This window comes from Sturnira hondurensis, unplaced genomic scaffold (assembly GCF_014824575.4).
Source record: "Sturnira hondurensis isolate 20B ecotype Veracruz unplaced genomic scaffold, ASM1482457v3 Scaffold0001872, whole genome shotgun sequence".
Classification (NCBI taxonomy): domain Eukaryota; kingdom Metazoa; phylum Chordata; class Mammalia; order Chiroptera; family Phyllostomidae; genus Sturnira; species Sturnira hondurensis.
The window spans coordinates 13,103,488-13,123,176 of record NW_028074503.1 but is presented as its reverse complement, the minus strand read 5'-3'; the positions used below and the strand labels follow the sequence as shown (position 1 = coordinate 13,123,176).

Below are 19,689 nucleotides of genomic sequence, written 5' to 3'. Positions count from 1 at the left end.
ACCGGAAGTCCCAGGGCCATCACTGGGAAAGCAGTGGGGTGGTCGGGGGACGAGGAAGGGTCAGGGTAGGAATGGCGGCTCAAATTCCAATTGTGGCCACCACTGCCAGTCCGGGGGTGGCCCGGAACAGTAAGAAGAGGCCAGCCAGTCCTTCCCACAATGGCAGCAGCACTGGGGGATATGGTGCCAGTAAGAAGAAAAAAGTCCCCGCCTCTAGCTTTGCGCAGGTACTCTCTGGTTCGGCGACCCTGCGCCTGCGCATTGGCCGGGCGGGGCGGGGCGAGGCGAGGCGAGAGCTCTGTGTGGCTGCGTGCGGGGCGGGGGTGAGGGCGCGTTCCCTGGGCAGAGCGAGTTAGGGGGCATGCGCCCTTTTGTGGCTTTACCTTTTTCGTGGGTTAGTCCCTGGTACGTAGGAAACATTTTTTCCTTTAGTTTGGACATGTGGGAGTTCGATAAAGAGCCTGTCCCCTTGCACTGCCCTTGAGGAGAGGTGGGGAGGTTGTTGCTGTGTTAGTGTAAGGTCCGACTCTTTCCTTCAAGGTGGCATTTAGAGCGAGGCTCAGGACTTTCCATTTTGTGAGCTTCAGTCAAGCAGGGGTTATAAAGTTTCACCTTCGTCCATTCGACACATTTACCGAGTGGCTGTGAGGTGCAAAGCTCCCCAAAGTCCTACATGGAGGGACACTAAGATGTATTGATGTGGGTGGTTTCCTTCATTCTCAGAAAAGCGCTTGTTCGATCCCGCTTTCCCGTCCCTGAGTGTGTTTGGAGTTACCAGCGGGTCACTGCTTCTAGAAATCAGTGAGCTCGGGGTCGGAAAGCGCTGCCCCTGGGCGAAATGCCCGCCGAGGGCTTTCAGCAGAGGAGTGGCTTGGTTAGCTGAGTGTGCGTCTTGGCTTCTGCATTTTATTTAAAGCAGTAAGGAGCAGAGACGGAGCGTGTTACTTTGTCCCTTCCGGCACCTGGTGTGGCATTGTTCACCCAGAATGATGCTCTAGAGATGTTAACCAACCGCCTGTTTCTTCCATTGGTAATTAACACCGCTCCCCCTTTTAACAATGCTTTGTTAAGGTGTGATTTTTCATACAGTAAATTTCACAAACCTGAGTACAGATCAATGACTTTTACATTTGGCCACCACCCATATTAAGATGGCATTATTTATTAAGAGCCCCAGAAATTACCCTGGTGACTCTTTCCAGGCATTACTGTCTCCCTATTCTGACATTTCTCACCACAGATTGTGTTTTTGAACAGAATGTAAGTGGAATCATAGAAAACATAATCATTTGTGTCTCTTGGGGTTTCTCTGTGAAACAGTGTTTTTGAAAGTCATTCATTCATGTTACTACCTGTATAAGTGTATCTGGTACATTCTGTCAATATACCACAACTGATGGACATTTGAGTCGCTGACCATTTTTAAACTCCTCAGAACATTCCTTGACAAGTCTGTGTAGTAGGTACGGGCTTTCATTTCTCTTAGGTAGATGGGTACAAGTGGAATCGCCAGATCATGAAGTAGACCTGTACTTAACACAGTTAGACATTTTTAAACAGTTTCCCAAAGTGATTGTTCTGTTGTGCGTTTTCACCAACGAAGTGTGAGAGTTCCGGTCACTGCATCCTGAACACTTGGCATAATCCACCTCTGATTTTAGCCATTCTGATTGCTATCTCATTTTTGTTTTATCTTTTGTTTCTCTGATTACTGATTACTAATGATAGCAGTCGCCTTTTCTTAGGCTTATTGACCATTCCAGCATCTTTTATGAAGTGCCTGATTTATTCTAATTGGGTTGTGTGTTTTCTTTAATTATTGATATTCAAGTGTTCATCCTGACCAGTGTGGCTCCGTTGGTTGGGCATCATCCTGCAAAGCAAAAGGTCACTGCACTGGTTTAGTTCCCAGTCCGGGCGCACACCTGGGTTGTGGGTTCAGTCCTGGGTCAGGGTGCATACAGGAGGCACCCGATCGATGTTTCTCTCGCATCGATGTTTCTCTTCTCCATCCTCTCGCTCTCTTCCCCTCCAAATAAAATCTTTAAAAAGTATTCAGTTCTTTATATACTCTTGATTGGAGGTTTTTGCCATATACAGGCATTGCAAGTACTTCCTCCCAGTTTGTGCATGATGCACCCTGCTAGAGTGAAGGAAATCATGATAAATAAGAATGAATACTTATTGGGCATTTACTATATACCAGGCACTGTTCCCAGCCCTTTCTAAGTACCACCTCATTTAATCCTCAGAACAACCCTCTGTGAATTGTTAATCTACAGGTAAAAAACCAGAGCATAGATAAGTTAAGTAACTTTCCAAAGGGTGCACAGCTACCAAGTGGTAGAGTCAGAATCGGAACCCAGGCAGACCATCCAGACTCCACATACTTTTTTCTTGCTGTCTCTCTTGATATCATTCATCACTCTCTACTTTAGAAGATATAATTAGATCTCTGGTATAAACAAGTCTGTGTGCAGGGAAATCCTTTCGGAGGGAATTTTGTGAGATCAGCCTAGGGCCTTCTAGACTTTCCAAATGCCTACTCAAGTTGATAAAATCTACAGAGACATCTAATTGACCTACATACTGAATATCATGTAATGGACTGATTTGTGATGGTTAAGCAGTTAGCAAAGCATCTAAATAACATGAGAGGCAGCCATGCTTTAGAAGGTTAATGTAGAGTGCAGATGTAGAGGGACTCCACTGTAAGCAGCCGGGGAGTGCTGGACTGTTTTGATTTATTCACACAAAAAATTATTCTATCCTGACTTTTAAGAAAAATCATGATGATGTTAAATTTTAGAAGTTCCTTTTTTTCTTTTTCTTTTTAAAAACTATTTTATTTTTATTTTTGATTTTAGAGAGAGGGAAGGGTGGGAGAGAGGACTAGAAACAGTGACGTGAGAGAGAAACATCCGACTGGTCGCCTTCCAGAAGAGCCCCAGGGGACTGAACCTGCAACCCAGGCATGTGTCCTGACCAGGAATCCAGCTGGCAACCTTTCAGTTCTCGGGATAATGCCCAACCAAGTGAGCCACACCAGCTGGGGCTTTTTTTCTATTTTTAAAATGGCCATACAAAGTCACCCAATTTTCTTCCCCAGCAGCTATAATAATTTGTGTTTTCTTTGTAGTTTTTCACCACTGTATTTGGCATGTAACATTGTGTATTCTGCTTTTCACTTAGCATTATTTCATGAACCTGTCTTTGTGTTGATAGACTGCTCTTATTTAATTGATGTTATTAAATATTTAGGTTGCATCTCACAGTTTTGCTTTGTAGGTTTTAAGTAAACCTACACCAACCTTGTACTTTTAGACGAGGGTCAGCTATGTGAATTTAGAATGCTATTAGATAGGTGTAAGTGGACATTTTTTTTTTTTTTCAGTGATGAGACAAAAGATGTTTGTTTCTTTTCTTGGCAACCACAGACAGAATGCCCAAGTTATCCTTAGGTCTGAGTCAGTCTTGTAGTCATGCGGTCTGGAGAGATGAAGCCATTTATTTGGGTTCCACAGTTGGGTGCAGCTGAGGTCTCACTGGCTTGTCTCGATTCAGGGCAGGCTTGCACCCTTCGTTGACAGCAGGCCAGCTTTCTCTTCCCTAGGACTTACATCAGCTCTCTTAGTGCTAGGTGTTACTTCTTTCCTCTTCTTAGGGTGTTCATGTCTCGGGGCAGGACAGGTCATCTCATAAAGTCTGTCAGTGTTATAGTGGCTTCGTAATGGGAAACTACTTCATATTAAATTTTATTTTATTGCATCCTCGCCTCACAGACTTGATCCTCCCTTTGACTGAAGGTCTCCCTCTCATTCCGTCTCTAGTAGACATAGGAGTCTCAGCTCAGTGGAAGAAAGCCCAGGGGAAGGGAGGAATGAGGGTGCAGTAGCATGAGGGTAGAGGCAAAGAGGAAAGAAAGGAGGGAAACCCAGTTCTGGGCCTGTGTTGGGGTCTTCTTTTGGAACCTGTGCAGAGAGAGGCCCTCGCTGGTTCAGAGGCAGGACGCAGCCCTGGAGTGATGCAGCGAGTCCACGTCAGGGTGGTTTCCTGTCTCTGCCCCTTCTCAGCTGACAAGGGACGAGAAGAGGATGGAGTGGTCAAATGAGCAGGGGGTCGGTTTTGAAAATCGGGGCACGAGTGCATCCTCCTCATTCCCTTTTGACCCTTCTCAGGCATGCTACTCGGAATGGTGATGCTAACTTGTAGCCCTCTTTTCCCACCACCTTCCCCTTCCTCTCAGCAGATGCACCTGTCAGCTGGTGCACCTCTCCCTTGCAGAGCTCCCAGACCTTCTAATCCGCGTGGACTTGCTGTGGTCCCTGCTTTTCTTAGTGGCCTCTGGGGTAGCACTACTTGCCTGGGTCTCAATGAGACACTTTTGCCTGTTGGTGTTCTCCTAGGTCTCCCCAGGCCTGGGAACAGCCTAGGTCAAAAGAATGCCTTGTATTCCTTCCCAGGATTTTGCTGTGTCTTTGACCTTACCCGCTAGGTGTTGGGAACTGCCCTGCCTGGCTTCAGAAACTAATCCCCCATGGCTAAGGCTGAGTAAACAGACCTTGGGACCATAAGCTACTAAGGAGACAAAGCTTATCTTCCTGACAGGGGTGCGGCCTCTGCCCACTCTTACTTCACTCTGCTTGGCTCCTGGCAGATGACTGGTTAGCCAATGGCAGGAAAGATTCCTCAGGGGAGGGATGACCTAACACAGGCGTGGTCCTGAAGGGGCCCTCAGTGAAGGACTTGGGAGCTATAAGAAAAGGGGGTGATGGATCCTCACCCCTCAGCTTTGACAGAGCCTGAGTCCTAATTCTGTCTGCAAGAAGTCTCCTAATCTCTTGGCCGCCTTACTTCCCTCTTCTGATTTAAGCCTGAAACAATGCTGGAGGGCTGTGCGGCCCTGTTCTGGAAGGGGCGGGTTCCCTGGGTGATCAGGCTTAAGAAAGAATGCATAAAATCCTGTGAAACCTGCTTTGCTAATACCCTCAATTTAAATGTTATGGGTCCAAGCATGAAATGAGTTTGTTTCCTCAAAGTTTTATGGCCCTTTAGCTACCTGACCCTGACTCAGAATAAGCCCTCATAGTTCTTTGAATGTTGCCTATTGTTTCATCATTACTGCCTGACAATGATTGATGAGCTTTACATATACACCCTGTATCCCTATACAAATAAACCCAGTAAAAGCCCACTGAGGAACAGGCTCCTGGCCCTTCTCCTTCGAGATCGGCCACCTTCCCTCCCCAAGCAGATCGTGTCTTGGTAGACTTATTCTCATTCCCGGTGGTGATGGGGTCGGGGTCGGGGAGGGCAGGCGCTGGGGGAGGAGCCCCCCCACAACTAGGATTCAGGGAAGAGGCCTGAACAGAGAGGGGGAAATGCTGTCTTTCAGCAATTCTAGGGAAGGAGACAGAGCTAATACCACTGCATGAAGATGGCAGTGCTGTGAGCTGGGCACGTTCTATGGATGGTTCTGTAATCACCATGGGAGGCCTTGGGGCCGGTTCTTCAATTCCCTTTAGTATCTCCTCATTGCTTTTGTAGTGGTTCCATTTGCTTATTTTCTCCCAGAAAGAAACATTATATAAGTAGTAATTTTCTTTATGAAAAACTCAGTAAAGTTGAAACTTAAAGTATATCTGGCCCCAGGAAGCCTCTTTTACATTCTGTTTGTTTTCCTGAGTTGTCTGTCCCTAGTTGTCATGGTTTTTCTACCCTGAAGGGATGCTTGCTGCATAGTTCTTAGAGTTGTTTTTCTCTCTCTCACTTAATTGAGGCCACCCTGTAGGCAGAGGCTGCTGGCAGCCATGTCCATCAGCCTTTCCTCACCATGTAGGCTCATGGTGCATTATTAATGCATTATGAGGTCCCTCAGGAGAATGGCTCTTTGCCTTCCTATAACACTGGTGGGTGACCTGCTCTCCTCATGTGCCTTTTAGCCAGTGAGCCAAGCTTCCGCCTTCTCCCCTGGACCACTACCTGTCCAAAGAGCAGGTGACTTGACTGCCAGTTATGGCTTCCTCCTCAGGTTCTACGGAGTCCCTGGCTCATTCACTGTTAGGCTGGCCTCTGAAAACAGGTAACCAAGTTGTTTTTCAAAGTGACTGTGCCCTTTTACATTTTCACAAGCAATGTGTGAAGGTTCTAGTTTCTCCACATGCTCTCTAACACATCATTGTTTTTTATTATAACCAACATAGCGGGTGTGAAATAATATCTCTCATGGCTTTAATTTTTTTATCCTCACCCGAGGACATTTTTTCATTGCTTTTAGAGAAAGAGAAGAATGGGGGAGGGGTGGGGAGATGGGGGAGAGAGAGACATTGGTGTGAGATGTGGTTGCCTCTTGTGTGCACCCGGACCAGGGATCGAACCTGCAGCCTAGGCATGTGCCCTGACTGGGGATTGAACCCGCAGTCTTTTGGTTTATGGGACGACACTCCAACCAACTGAGCCCCACTGGCCAGGACTCTCTTGTGGTTTTTATTTACATTTTCCTAATTACATTTTGCTCAAAAGATGTTGAGCATCCATTTATGTGCTTACTGGTCATTTGTATATCTTCTTTGAAGAAGGGTTTATTGAAATCTTGGCCCTTTTTCATTGAGTCATAAGAGTTCTTTATAAATTCTGGATTATCGTAATTTAATTTGTTGTTCAAATTGTCTAGATTCGGATAGTGGCCACTCTTCAAACTGGCTCCCGTGTCCTTTAACATACCTCCCCCATGTTTTGAGTGGTGTTGTGCACTGAATTTTGTCCCCCAAAATTCATATGTGGAGGTCCTGACCCTCAGTACACCTCAGAATGTTACTTCGTTAAAGATGGAACTATTAAAGAGGTAATTAAGGCTCAGTGAAGTCATAAGGGTGGGTCCCTAGTCCAGTATGCCCAATAGCCTTAATAGAAGAGGGAGAGACAGCAGAGAGGCACAGGTGCAGAGGAAAAGTCATGTAGAACAGTGAGAGGATGGCCATCTGCAAGTTAGGGAGAGAGGCCTTAGGAGAAATCAACCCTGCTGGCACCTTGATCTTGGACTTCTAGTCTCCAGAACTGTGAGAGGATACATTTCAGTTCTTCAGACCACTTACTCGGCAATTTTTTGTTACGGTAGCCCTGGCAAGGTGGTATAATAGCTTTCTTACATTCATGTACCTCAAGGCTCATCTTGTACTTCCCTGAGCCAGCCCTGGAATCAGCCATTTCTTCAAGGATCACTAGTTCTTGAAAAATAGTATTGAGAAATCAGGATATGAACAATGGTGTGCCTGTTGTTCATTTTTTCCAGCCCTCTCAGATCTAAGTCAAAAACCGGGTTCATATAACCTCTGATTTTAATCCGCTAGTGCAGTCCACTAGCCGTCCCTCGTTCCTTGTTTGCATCATCTTAGAATGCGTGTAAAGTAGTGTATACTCCGGTGAGAAACGAACCTGCCAGTTGTTTATGGTTCTTTGTGCCTGCGCCTTAGGGTGTATTGTCAGAATACTGTGTTCAAAGTCACTAAATCAATTCCCCTCCCCCGCCCCCCACAGTGTGGTTGTTATTCATTCCAAATATAGTTAGGTTAATTTGGTTTTGTTTGTATTCTCTTTTCTCTGTCTGCTGCCCCATCCTTGTTCATTTTATTATTATTATTTTTTAGTATATGAAACTTCAATGTGACTCAAAAGGCCAAACTCTACAAAAAGGTCTACTCAGAGAAGTTTACTCCCCTCCCTTCCCTTCCCATCTTCCTGTCCTTTCTTCCCTGTTGTCTGTGCCCCATAGGTAACCCAGTGCAGTTGCTTCCGAAGTGCCCTTCTGTGTCTCTTCGTGCTTGGCCACTGCATCCCACCCAGAGTCGGTTCCTTACAATGAACTCCTGAGCGTGTATGTCTTAAATACCGAGGCTGTCGTGCTCCTTAACTACTGTCTGTCATCCAGTCATTCATGGTTTGATATTTACTGTCTGCCAGGCACCGGGGGAGATGCAGGGGACAGAAGAGTGAGCCACAGAGAGAAGCACAGTGTTTCGAGGCCTCTGTGCGTTCTGACTCTGACTCGACCCCTTCCGTCTTCTGCTCTCCTTTGCCCCCGCTTCTGCTCTGTTGTTCCCTGCCTGTTTCAAAAGCTGCTGTGTTTTCGTTGACTAAGACATACATACGGACTATCAATCATATATCTAACTTAATAACATTGCCAACTGGATACACAGGTAACATTGGTGAATGACTAAATGTGATGAGAAAATGAAGCCTTTCTCATTAAGTTGTGTTTCCCAGGACACATGTACCTGGCAGAAATGCTCTGAGTGTGAGGGAAAATCCTAAGTGCAATAAAAGTTATGTACAAGTGCTAAATCTAATCTTTGCAGTATAATTAAGTCTGACTAATCCTTAAGAAAATAATTTTGGTGAAGCATAAATAAGCATAGAAAAATTGGAAATTATTTGCGCGGTATAGAAATGACAATGGATTTTGTACCAGAAAGTACAAAATACAGGAAGAAGGGGGAGCAAGAAGCAAGGCCGGAGAGGAGGCCGGAATTTGTCCCCAGTCCCTAGGGAGGTGGGAACCACTGGGCAGTTGTCAGTAGGGGAGTGACATCAAGCTTGCTTTTAAGGTATGTCACTGACTGTGCCACAGAGAATGGAGTGGGCAAGAGGTGCGCTACAGAGTCACTCCCCTGACGTGTACAGATGAGGAAGGGACCAGATGAGGTGAAAGAACTGTGGAAGGGAGGGGTGGGGAGAGAGGAAGGAGGGAGGGAGGAATGGGAGAGGAGAGAGAGAGAGACATCATTTGTGGCTACAGGTGGTAGGAAAAGGACAAGAAATTGGAGGCCTCTTAGTCCTTAGTGAGGTGACATTTGAGCTGGGCCCTGGAGGGGAGAAAAGTTAGGAAGGACCGTGAATCGGGGCAGGATGAGGTGGGGAGCAGTATGAGGTGAGGGGCAGTCCAGACAGACGAGGTGGCGTGGACAGAGAAGGAGGACAGGCCCCAAACGTGGCTGGAGCTCAGCCCCATGTGGAGAGACGCTGGAGAGGAGTGTGGGCAGGTGTGTGAGAAGACACTGTTGGAGAACCATTGCAGCAGAGCGAGTGGTCCTCGTCTCCCTGACTCCCCTTCCTCCCACATGGATGGCACTGTGGGGAGGTGGGGGTGGCGTGGGTAGTGGGGTGAAGTGTATATTCCTACAACTAGAACTCTTGTACTTTGCTGCTGGGAATGTAAGCGCGCAACTCGTTAGGAAAATGATTTGGCAGTTTCTTATAAAGTGAAATACATACACTTTAACCCAACCATTCCACTCCAGGTGTTTAACCAGGAGAAGTGAAAACACGTGTCCACACAGAGGCGTATGCAGATATCTCACAGCAGCTTTATTTACAAGAGCTGAAGGCTGAAAATGGCTGAATTTTATCAGCAGGACCCTGGATCAAACAACCTGTGGTACATCCACATGGCGGAATACTGCTCTGCCAAGCAGTACACGGATTCAGTGAAACACACGGCCAATGCATGCAAAAGCGTGGAGAGATCTCAGAAACATCATGCTGAGCCAAAGAAGCCAAACACAACAGTACATGCCGTCAGACTCCTCTTGTGAATCTCTAGAACAGGCAAAAGTCATGTGGTAGGAATCAGATCAGTGATTGCTCCTGAGGCTGGAAGGTATTGACTAGGAAGGGACGTGAGAGAACTTTCTGGGGTGATGAAGTGACCTATAGCTCCCTGAGGGCATGGGTTACACCAGTGTGAACAGTTGGCAGAACTCATGAAACCTATGCTTAAGATCTGGGCATTTCTCTCTGTAAATTATGTATCAAAAAACAGTTTATTGCAGTCTGGGAAAGTTGGAAATTACATTACAAGTCAGAAGCAATTTCTTACTTTGTCTTGCTTTTTCTTTGTGAATCTTAGCTTAAGTGGTTTTTTGTTCTAAAGCGTATTAGCTGGCGTGTCAGGGCACTCTGGCGCAGCCGGCTGACAGTCTAGCCTCCTCTCCGTCTGTCCCCCTCCCTCAGAATGCCCACATCCTGTTGTGCCCCTAAGCATACCAGCTCCAGCCTGGGATCTGGCTGATGGGACCCTTAAAGGGGCTGCACCTTTTTTGTCCTAATGTTTCAAGACATAGCTTGACAAGATCAGCAGCACTAGGGGGCTGTGTGGTGTCATGGAGATCCTCAGTTTCTTCTGTATATGGGGGATAATGGCACTGCTTGGTAGTGGTCGTCAGAGTTCAGTGAGCCAGCTTGGGTAGGACACCATCCCTGTGCTCGGCACACACAGGGGCCGGAAAGCATGGCGGCTGGGGTCCTGGTTGTCTCTCCCATGGCCACTGCACAGCCAGCGCTGCAGCCAGTCTGACGTGCCTTCCTCTGGTGCAGGCCACCTGCCGGGCTCTGGCACTCGGTCTTCCCTCCCAAGTCCCGAGATACTGACCTCCTATCATTATTACTGTGTTTTCAGGGTGTCAACGTGGAAGCCATGAGTGAGAATAAAATGGTGCCCTCTGATTTTAGCGCTGGACCTATGGAAAAAACGTCCAAACCTTTGCCATTTAAGGATCCCAACTTTGTGGTAAGCATCTAAGGTATTTCATTAATTAAAAAGCGAACAACCAAACCTTGGCTTCTAATCATGCTGGGCCTGCAGCCCAGGTGGCGCCGGTGCCCCCTTTGCATCCATCAGTGCAAGTTGCCACATTCTCTGCCACGGGCTTTGTGGGAGGGGTGGGAAGGGGAGAAGAGCCTTCCTTTAAGTAAATGTGAGCTGTTGCACTGTGAAGTAGAAACAGGCTACTTGTCCTTTCGTTCTTAGGGGCATGATAAATTACAGTGGTTCATATTACACCATTAAAAGTTTATTTTTTCATTGGTTGGTTTTGAAAATACAGTATTGCCAGTGTCTGCAACAGATTGTGCTATTCTTTTCCAATTTATTTTGTCATCCTCATAGGACAAAAAGGAAAAAATATTCCAGAAGGCTTGCCATGCCATGATTGAAGTGTACTTGGGTTTTCCAGGGTCACCAGTAATTTGCAAGGTGGAGACTTGCCCTCAGAAAAGAGCTTAGAGATGTGGTCCAAATGAGTTTAAATCTAACTTTGTAGTCAATTTATTTTAAAGTAATAGGAAATTCATGAGCGAATTCTATAAAGTTAGACCCAATAAAGGATGTGATTTTCTGTGTGCGTGTAAAAAAATAACCTTTTATTTCTACTCCATCACCAACTAACTCATGGATGTTGACAACCCAAAAGCATTGTTTTTTTTAATAAGTAAAACTAAAGTGTACAGTGTAACACTTTTTAAAAAAGGCTTAGGGGTACAGATGATTGCTCATAGAATTAAGGATATGTTACAGATGTGAACAAGTGTAAATGTCAGATTCTGAAATGATGCTTTCCATTGATTCTGTTTCTTCCTATTCATGCTTCTAATGCAAGCACTCTGGCCATGGCGGTGCAGTAGCTGGCAAGAAGAATAGAACCTGGAAGAACCTGAAACAAATTCTTGCTTCTGAAAGGGCATTGCCGTGGCAACTGAACGATCCTAACTGTGAGCTGTTAAGTGTCTTCTTTGGGTTTATAATGTTTAGACTGGGGACTTTCTTACAACAAACCTAAGTCATTGTGTTTGCTGAATTAAAGTATAATTCAGCTTAGGTATAATTTTTAGCTTAGGAACCTTATTGTGGCATCAATATAGGGAGATTATATGTATATTTCCTCATAACTGTATCTGTATTGAATCTGTGTTGTCATGGATATGTATTTTTTAGTGTCACTGTTAATGTCAATCTGGAGAAATAAGTCCTGATATAATAACATTGGTGTTTCTGATTGACATACTTATTCAGAAGTCTACTCTTAAACCTTGTTTCCAAGAACCAGGTTGCCCCAGATTTAGGAGGTTTGCTAACAACCAGCTTAAAGGCCAGCTCTTCAAGTTTTACTCTCTGAGCCAATATTTTTCAGAGTAAATGCTCTATGCTGTGGTGTTTCCAAACCTCTGTAAAGCACTGTTATATGTTCTGTAGAGCTTCACTGGAAAGTACAGGTAAGTTTCCTTCAGCTCTGGTCCCTCTGCACATCTTTCATGGAGGTGACTCAGATAGATGACAAGTGAGCTAGTCAGTTGTCAGGGTGTGGACATTCCAGTATCCAGATGCTGAGATCCAAGCAGTGGGTTGTTTGGCGTCTCATCACGTCAGCCCACGGAGCCTGAGACGGTGAAAACAGCCTGTGGGCAGACGAGCTTTCCGGTGGTTCTGCTGGAGTTGAGGGTCCTTGGGGACAGGGCAAAGGCAGGCAGAGCCTGCCCCTGGCCTGTGGCATATTGCACTGTTTCCCCCAGAGAGCTCTGTGAGTACTTCATCACAGAGGAAAAATTTCAGAAATATTATCAAACAGTGTTTTTTTATTTTTATTGTTCAAACAGTATTTTAGATAAAAAGGGAAGGCATCTGAATGTTTTAAAGCCAGTTTTCCTATCTTCTTTTTTTTTTTTCCTTTTTTTTTCAGACTTCAGTATTGATGCTCCTCCGTCCTTCAAACCAGCTAAGAAATATTCTGATGTTTCAGGTCTTCTTGTAAGTATAATTCCATCTCTGTGTCTTTAACGTGGAATTGGGAGGAAGATTTCATAGTACCATCCACTTAGACAGTGCTGAGTGTTGACCACCGCCTGCCCTGCCTGGAGCCCGCACCCTTTGCCGAGGTCATGGCTAGTGCTGAAGTGTCCCGTACTCATTCTAGAGAGGCTGCGCCCTGGGCAGCCCGGAGAGAGCGTCGCTCCGGAAAGGAGGAGGCCCACGTTTCACGTCCCCTCCCGGTGCTTATGGGAAGGATGTTTCATATATACCATGTTAACTACATGAACAAACCTATTATCCTTTTACCGACCCAGTTTCCACACACTTCTGCATTTTAGAGATGATTGTACTCTTTAAAAAATACTTAAACTTTCCTTGGCTGGTGTGGCTCAGTGGATTGAGTGCCAGCCTGAGAACCGAAGGGTCACCTATTTGATTCCCAGTCGGGGCACATGCCTGGGTTGCAGGCCAGGTCCCCAGGAAGGGGCATGTGTGTGAGAGGCAACCACACATTGATGTTCCTCTCCCTCTTCCTCCCTCCCTTGCTCTCTGTCTAAAAATAAAATAAAGTCTTTAAAAATTAAAAAAAGACAAAAACACTTAAACTTCTCTAAAGAGGCACAGTGGTTTTCAAACACCTTTAAACACCAGAACCCCTTTCCAAATGGAGTCTTTTACAGAATCCCCTGGAGCCCACCCACCCACTGTGCTCCTGTGTGGGTCTGGTCCTCTGTCCTTCTCCTCACTGCCACTACTGCAGTGACCTCTAAAGTGCTTCTGGGGCACCCAGGTTGAAAACCAGCAGTGTAGTTGGATGAGTGGGACTCGGACAAGTCGCTGAACCTCAGGAACCTCAGGGAGCCTCATTTCTTTCTTTTCAGAATGCAGATGAAAGGTGGAACTTTCGGCTCACCTCTTCATCCTTTTCATCACTGTTCAGTTTGGAAGTGGCGCTTTTTTTCATAACTGTAGAAATGAGTCACTTCACTTTTAGAAATTCATCTACATCATTTAAGTACTTTACATTTTTATGAAAGTGTATGACTCCAACATCTGTAACAAACTGACTAAATAATACACATTTACAGTGGGAAGGATTTGAGTTTTTATTGTAATTTTAGTTGAAATTAACGTTAGTTATACTCCGAATTAGTCACCTATTTTAACTTTTCCTTCAGAGAGCCACACACTCCTCAGTATAATACAAACTTTTAAACAGAGATCCTTAAATACAATGACCCTAAAAAATGATAGAGTAGAAGCACTATAAAATGGCATGTGCATAAGTGCATGCGTGTGCATGTGTGTGCATGTGTGTGGTGGGTTCTTTATGCATCCATCCATGGCACGTATCTCCTAAGGGTCCCCTGATGGGATTCACCTTGAGAGAAATGTTGTAGCCTCCTGCTGTCTCATATCTGCTGCCTGAAAATAGTTGCCTCATACATTTTACCCTTTTTAATAGTTGTTTGTGGCGGGAGGGCTGGCTTGGCACCAGTTCCTCTGTTTTGGCCGCAGGTGGAAATTTCTCCCTGTGCCATTTTCTGCCAAGCTGGTAGAAGCCACGGTTTTTGGCCAGACTTGAGAGTGGTCGCTTAGGATGTGGCTTTATCCTCACCATTGTCGGGCAGCTCATCTGCTAGAGCGGTGGCTTTCACACACTAGGAGGCAGGAGAAGCACTGTGAGAAGGCCCCTATGCCGTTGGCAACGGACTTGTCAGGTTATATAAAACCTAAAACTTCTTGCCCCACTGCATGCACGATTTAAGAAATTCTGAATATACAAAGAACTCCAAATCATTTAAAAATAAACCCATAGAAGAATTGGCTGAAAGGATATAAATAGACAATTACAAGGGGGAGATATACATGATCAATAAGGAGATGTTCAAGGTCACTGAAAATTAGGAAAAAGATTCATCAGGTGGGGAAGAAATGAAGACATTTGAGTGTATACATTGTCACCAACACAGAGAAATGGATATCCTTGTTCGTTGCTGCTTTGAGCCAGGATTTACCCTCCAGACAGTTCCCTGGGGAACAGTGCGCTCAAGGAGCCTCATGCAGAAATGCTTATGAGAATACGTATTAGCAAAATATTGGGGACAACATAAAGGTCAGTCTCTGGGGCAGCAGGTGTTTTCATACTATTCTGTGAGCTCGATGTATATGTAACCACCTGGATTAACTCCCAAGATATGTTGCTTACTGAAAGGTGCAGAGGAGTGCAGGCAGCGTGGTACCACCTGAGTAAAAATCAGCATGTACCTATAGAAAAACACAGGTTCATTTCTCTGGTGTGTTTATATGTGTGTGTAAGGATACACACACACACACACACACACACAAGGCCTGGGAGGGTGCCCACCTACCAGTGGTTTCCTCGGGAAGGCAGAGGGTTTTGGATGGTAGGTGGCGATAGAAAGGGACTTTAGCTATATTCATAATATTTTCTTTTTCTTTTCTTTTTTAGAGGAAAATATGTTCATCTGTTATATGTATAAATTAAAGCTGCATAATTAAAAAGTAAAGCCCAGCTCATGTTTATACTGAGCCACCTTTTCCCGGCCAGCCAAGTGCCAGACTGGAGACATGAGGGCCGCGTCTGTGGCTAGTCCTCGTGTCAAAGCCAGGGAAGGTGCTGTGGCTCTGGGAGAGACCCCCCAGCGAGGAGGGCCTGAGGAGGGTCCAGCTGTTTGCTGCCTGCCCTCTGGGGGTGGCCTTTGTTTCCTTTGGCTCCAGGGATGGAATCCGGAAGAGGGTCCAGCCCTGCGGTGTCACTTGCGTCCTCCCCTCTGTTCAGAACACTGGGTCAGGTCTGGCCTGTGCAAGTTCTTCTTGGTGACCTCTTTCTTAGTGCCACAGTATCTGTGTATGCCGCATTATTTATTCAGCAGCCTTCTCGGCAGTGAGGTTGAACTTGGGCGGGCTGGCTCAGCTCAGTCTGGTGGTAGGAGTGAGGCAGCCACAGGAATGGAGCCAGGCCAGGCTGGTTCGTAGAGGGAGGCCAGATGATCAAAGCCAGATGCGCATGCCTGCGCCCCTGCTCGGAACTGCAGGGCAGCCTCCCCTGCCAGTCAGTTCATCTGACTGCCTCGTGGCCAGGAGCCTCAGGAGCCACTTCTGCTGTTTCCTATTTAAGCCTTCCTCATATTACTGTCCTAGGTTACAGAAAAGCAGTATCTAGATCAAACCACAGGATCAAAGTTTTATTTCTTACAGAGCTTTAATTAATCTTAAATTTTTAGAAATAATCTCATTTTCCTGACGGGAAGCCGTTAAATACCTAAGGAGATCCCCAGTGGCAGAACTGAAGACGGTTAGCTTATGAGAAACCTATGACTCAGTTCCCTTCAGCCTGCAGTGCCTCCAGCCCCTCCCTGATTAAATCACAGCATTGCTGCGGCTAGGTCCACGGAGATGAGCACCGAGGACCAAACAATCCGCACTTGAGTAATTGGATGTTATCTGTCTAGACTTTAATGGCATCTCATAACTTTTTTAAAGAAGCTCCAAATGACTCACCCTCATGTCTTCGTTTCAAAATCTGTGCATACTGTGCACCTCAAGGCCGTGTGTGTGTCTTGAGGTGCACAGTGAGTGACTTAGGTCCACCCCTCTCTCTGCACATGGGAAAAACAGATCAAAAGAATTTTGATCTGCCAGTGAGAAACGAGTTCTCTTCTCTGATGGTCTAATCGTCCATTTGTTGGTTCATTTATCATTTCCTGTACAAACACTGACTGAAGGCCTACTGTGTGCTCTGCGTTGCACTAGGAGCCAAATTCAGGGGTCCTGCCTGAGGGAGCCTTAGAGCACAGTAGGTCGTAGTCAAAGAGTCATGGTGACAATAAAAAGCAGCAGAGACAAGCATATGGCACAGGAGGCACATGTGCTGAGGTGAAAGTGGGGTACTGACCCCTGGTCCTGGTGCGGGGCAGGCAAGGCTTCCCTGGTGATCAGCCTTTGGGGTGGAGTGTTGTAGGATGAACAGGTGATTACTGAGCACAGAGGGCCGGGGTGGGGGCCCCTTCCAAGGAAAGGGCAAGTGGGGCCTGGCGGGAGGGAGGGACTTAGAGCCTTGGAAGTCGGAACGCACAAGGGAGGGCATGTGGCTGAGGAAGAGCTGGCAGGACTGAGGAGCCACGCCGAGGCCTTGGGCCTTTGTCCTGAGGACAGAAAAGAGCCATTGAGAGGTTTCCTGAAGAGGGACATGACCAGAATTGCAAGTTGCAAAGGTGACTGGCTGCAGCAGTGGGATGCTGTCCGTCCAGTGGAAGAGCGGGTGTGGGTGGCCGATCCAGCACTGCAGTGGAGCCCAGGCCGCCATGGAAATGGCGCGGGGAGCGGGCAGAAGAGTGGGAGAGGGAGAGGAGTGCACTGGGAGTAGGAGGAGGGCAGCAGGGAAGGGCGGTGTGCCGGCATGCATGGAGGTGCTGCGCCCTGCTTAGGGGACAGATCTGGGACATTTGTTTGAAGCAGGTGGCAGTTTGAAGGCAGGGGTGATCCCCATAATTCAGTGTTGGACCCGCGTTGCTTGTAGCCCCTATGGCACGAACCAGAAGAGTCTGGTGTCTGATGTGGTTGTTCCTTTTCCTCCCGCTGAAGCGTTGCTCTAGTCTGGGAGGGTTAACGCCTCTTCACCAAAGTGAGCAGTTTGGTGCCCTTGGTGACAGAGCAAAGACGTGATGAAGATTTATTTCACTTTCAGTACAATAGAAAAAAAATTAAACTTGAATTTAAAACATTCACTACCCCCACCTCCAGCTCTGCCCTCCTCTGTGTCTGTTTCCCACCCAGGCCAACTACACTGATCCACAGAGCAAGTTACGGTTCAGCAGCATCGAAGAGTTTTCCTACATTCGGAGGCTGCCGTCTGATGTTGTCACCGGCTACCTGGCCCTGAGAAAGGCCACTAGCATCGTTCCCTGACGCTTGAGAAGAGGAGGTGAAGTGGAAAACGATTTCAAAGGCAGGCTTTGGACACGTAATTTTGTTTCATGGAAACACACTCATTCTGCTGTCAATCTGGAAATGTCAGTGCTGTGCCTTGGAAGGAATGTCTGGCTTTCATTGAAGGTTTTTTTTCTCTGTTTTTCCTTCAAGTGTGATATTTCCTGTTGAGTTAAATTATATTTCATTTGTTGCTTCAAGTAAAGTCATTTTATAAGAAAATAGGAAATTGTGCTTATTTTAATTTAACCCAAGTGCATCCTCGAATTTTTGCTTCATAGTTCTAAACTCTCTTATAACGTATTTAAAGGCTGTATAATAAATCTTGACAACGGAACTGGATTATTCCTGATCCCAGTGACTCCTTCTTTAGAGTACATTAGTCTTTCTCTTTGATCAGAATATTTGGAGGAGGCCCAAAATTAGAACCGAGAAGAAAGGGCTGAGTAACTCTCCCTGTCACACTGGGCCTGTGCCTCAGCCTCCGAATCAGCCCCTCTTCCAGCCAACTCAACCGAGAGAAACATACAAGGGGGGACTTAAAATAAAGACAAACAAACAAACAAAAGTCCCAAACCAGAATTATCTTCTGGAGGGAGGGCCCCTTGTAATAAGTACAGGCTTCCTTCGCTAGGTGAGTGTTCTAGGCACCCATCTGTACCAGTGTACCAGCTGGTGTTGTTGTGAGAGGCTATGTTTGGCTTCAGTGTTTTTTTTTTTTTTAAGACTTTAGTGCATTTGTTCATTTCGTGATGGGTGATTTACAAGCTCACCTGCCCACACTGCACTGAATATTCAGAAGTTTTTGACCAGAAACAACAAGCCCCCCATTCCCGACCTCCCTATTTACCTGATCTCACCCCAAATGACTTCCTTTCCTGGATGAAGAAAGTCCTCAAAGGGAAACATTGTCCATGTTGAAAAGATGAAACAAAAATAGCATTTTTAATACCGTTTAATACCTTTTACTACTAAAAGGTATTAAAATCAATGAGTTCAAAAATGGTTCTGAGCAGTGGAAAAAAGTCTCATTAGCTGCATTGCATCAAATGGAGAGTACTTTGAGGGTGACTGAAGTTTGAACACATAAGAATAAATACACATTTTTTTATAAATTGGGGGGGTTACTCCTCCCCCCTTGTATGTCTTTATTCAAGCTACCACTTTGTAGCATTTCACTGTGGCAGCCCAAAGCTTACTGAAACCCGGTTCTGGAGCTCTGGGTTCGAACCTTAACTCCCCTTCTAAGAAGGGCTTTTGGGTCTTGGCTGTGAGGCGCGCAGCCCCTTTGGCTGAAGCCTGCTGCAGAGCAGCGGTGTTCCTTCCAGTCCTGAGAGACAAGGAAGCACTCCTGAGCCAGGAGAAGTGGAGGGAGGAGGTGCGCCCTGAGCCTCTAGGGAGGACCTGGAACTAGACCTTGGGGCTTCTGGGCCAGAGTTGCCTCAGCTTCGGTGGGCTTAGGCACCCTGTGCCATTTATTTCTGAGGAAAAGCACCCCCCTCCACCCACACCCCTCTACGTCTTAGAGAAAAGAGAAACAAAGCTGATAGCTGGGAGCTCAGCCAGCAGGACAGGTGGCAGCTGCCGGAACCTGGCTTCCTTTTTCCTCCGGCCCGAGCAGCCTGTCATTCAGCACCTTGAGAGCGAGGGCGGAAGGGCTGCTGTGTGACTACTCCCTTCCCCCACCAAAAGGAAATGAGAGGTGGGGAACCTTCCCTAGGTCCGTGAGCACTGAAGCATCTGAGCCTGGTGCAGAGTTCTCAGACCTGAACGGCAGAATCCCCCTCACCGAAGGCCTTGTTGTAACAGATTGCGCTCCCCCACCCCCACAGAGAGCCCGATCCAGCAGGTATGGCATGGGGCCAGGAATTTGCATTTCGAACAAGTGATGCTGATGTTGCTGGTCCAGGGACCTCACATTGAAACCCACTGCAGAAACTGAAGCTCCGAAAAGCCAGAGGCTGCTTCTTGGGTTCTTCTGACTCCTGTGTTTCTGGCCCCCAGTCAGGCTAGGAATCCCCCCACCCCCAACCCCCATTTCCCTTATGGTGAAACTGGGAGTAAGGGAGCCAAGGGCTCTTCCTGCTTCGCTTCCACCTTCTATTATACAATGAAAACTTGGGCAGATGTAATTTTTCCCCCACAAAGCACCC

The 19,689-nt window shown here is 46.5% G+C and overlaps 1 protein-coding gene across 1 annotated transcript; it reads left to right on the top strand.

Annotated features, from left to right (window-relative positions):
- Nucleotides 1-17,656, top strand: INO80C (INO80 complex subunit C). The gene is made up of 5 exons (XM_037033019.1): nt 1-227; nt 10,457-10,567; nt 11,436-11,547; nt 12,513-12,580; nt 17,384-17,656. Exons 1-5 carry the CDS (start codon nt 72-74, stop codon nt 17,513-17,515), a joined length of 579 nt encoding a protein of 192 aa, XP_036888914.1. The 5' UTR covers nt 1-71; the 3' UTR covers nt 17,516-17,656.
- Nucleotides 17,657-19,689: the final 2,033 nt, after the last annotated feature.

Coding starts and splice junctions, on each gene's coding strand:
- INO80C (XM_037033019.1), top strand. CDS start 72: ATGGCGGCTCAAATTCCAATTGTGGCCACCACTGCCAGTCCGGGGGTG. Junction 11,548..12,512: donor GCAACTGAACGATCCTAACT/GTGAGCTGTTAA, acceptor TTTTTTTTTCAG/ACTTCAGTATTGATGCTCCT. Junction 12,581..17,383: donor CTGATGTTTCAGGTCTTCTT/GTAAGTATAATT, acceptor TTTCCCACCCAG/GCCAACTACACTGATCCACA.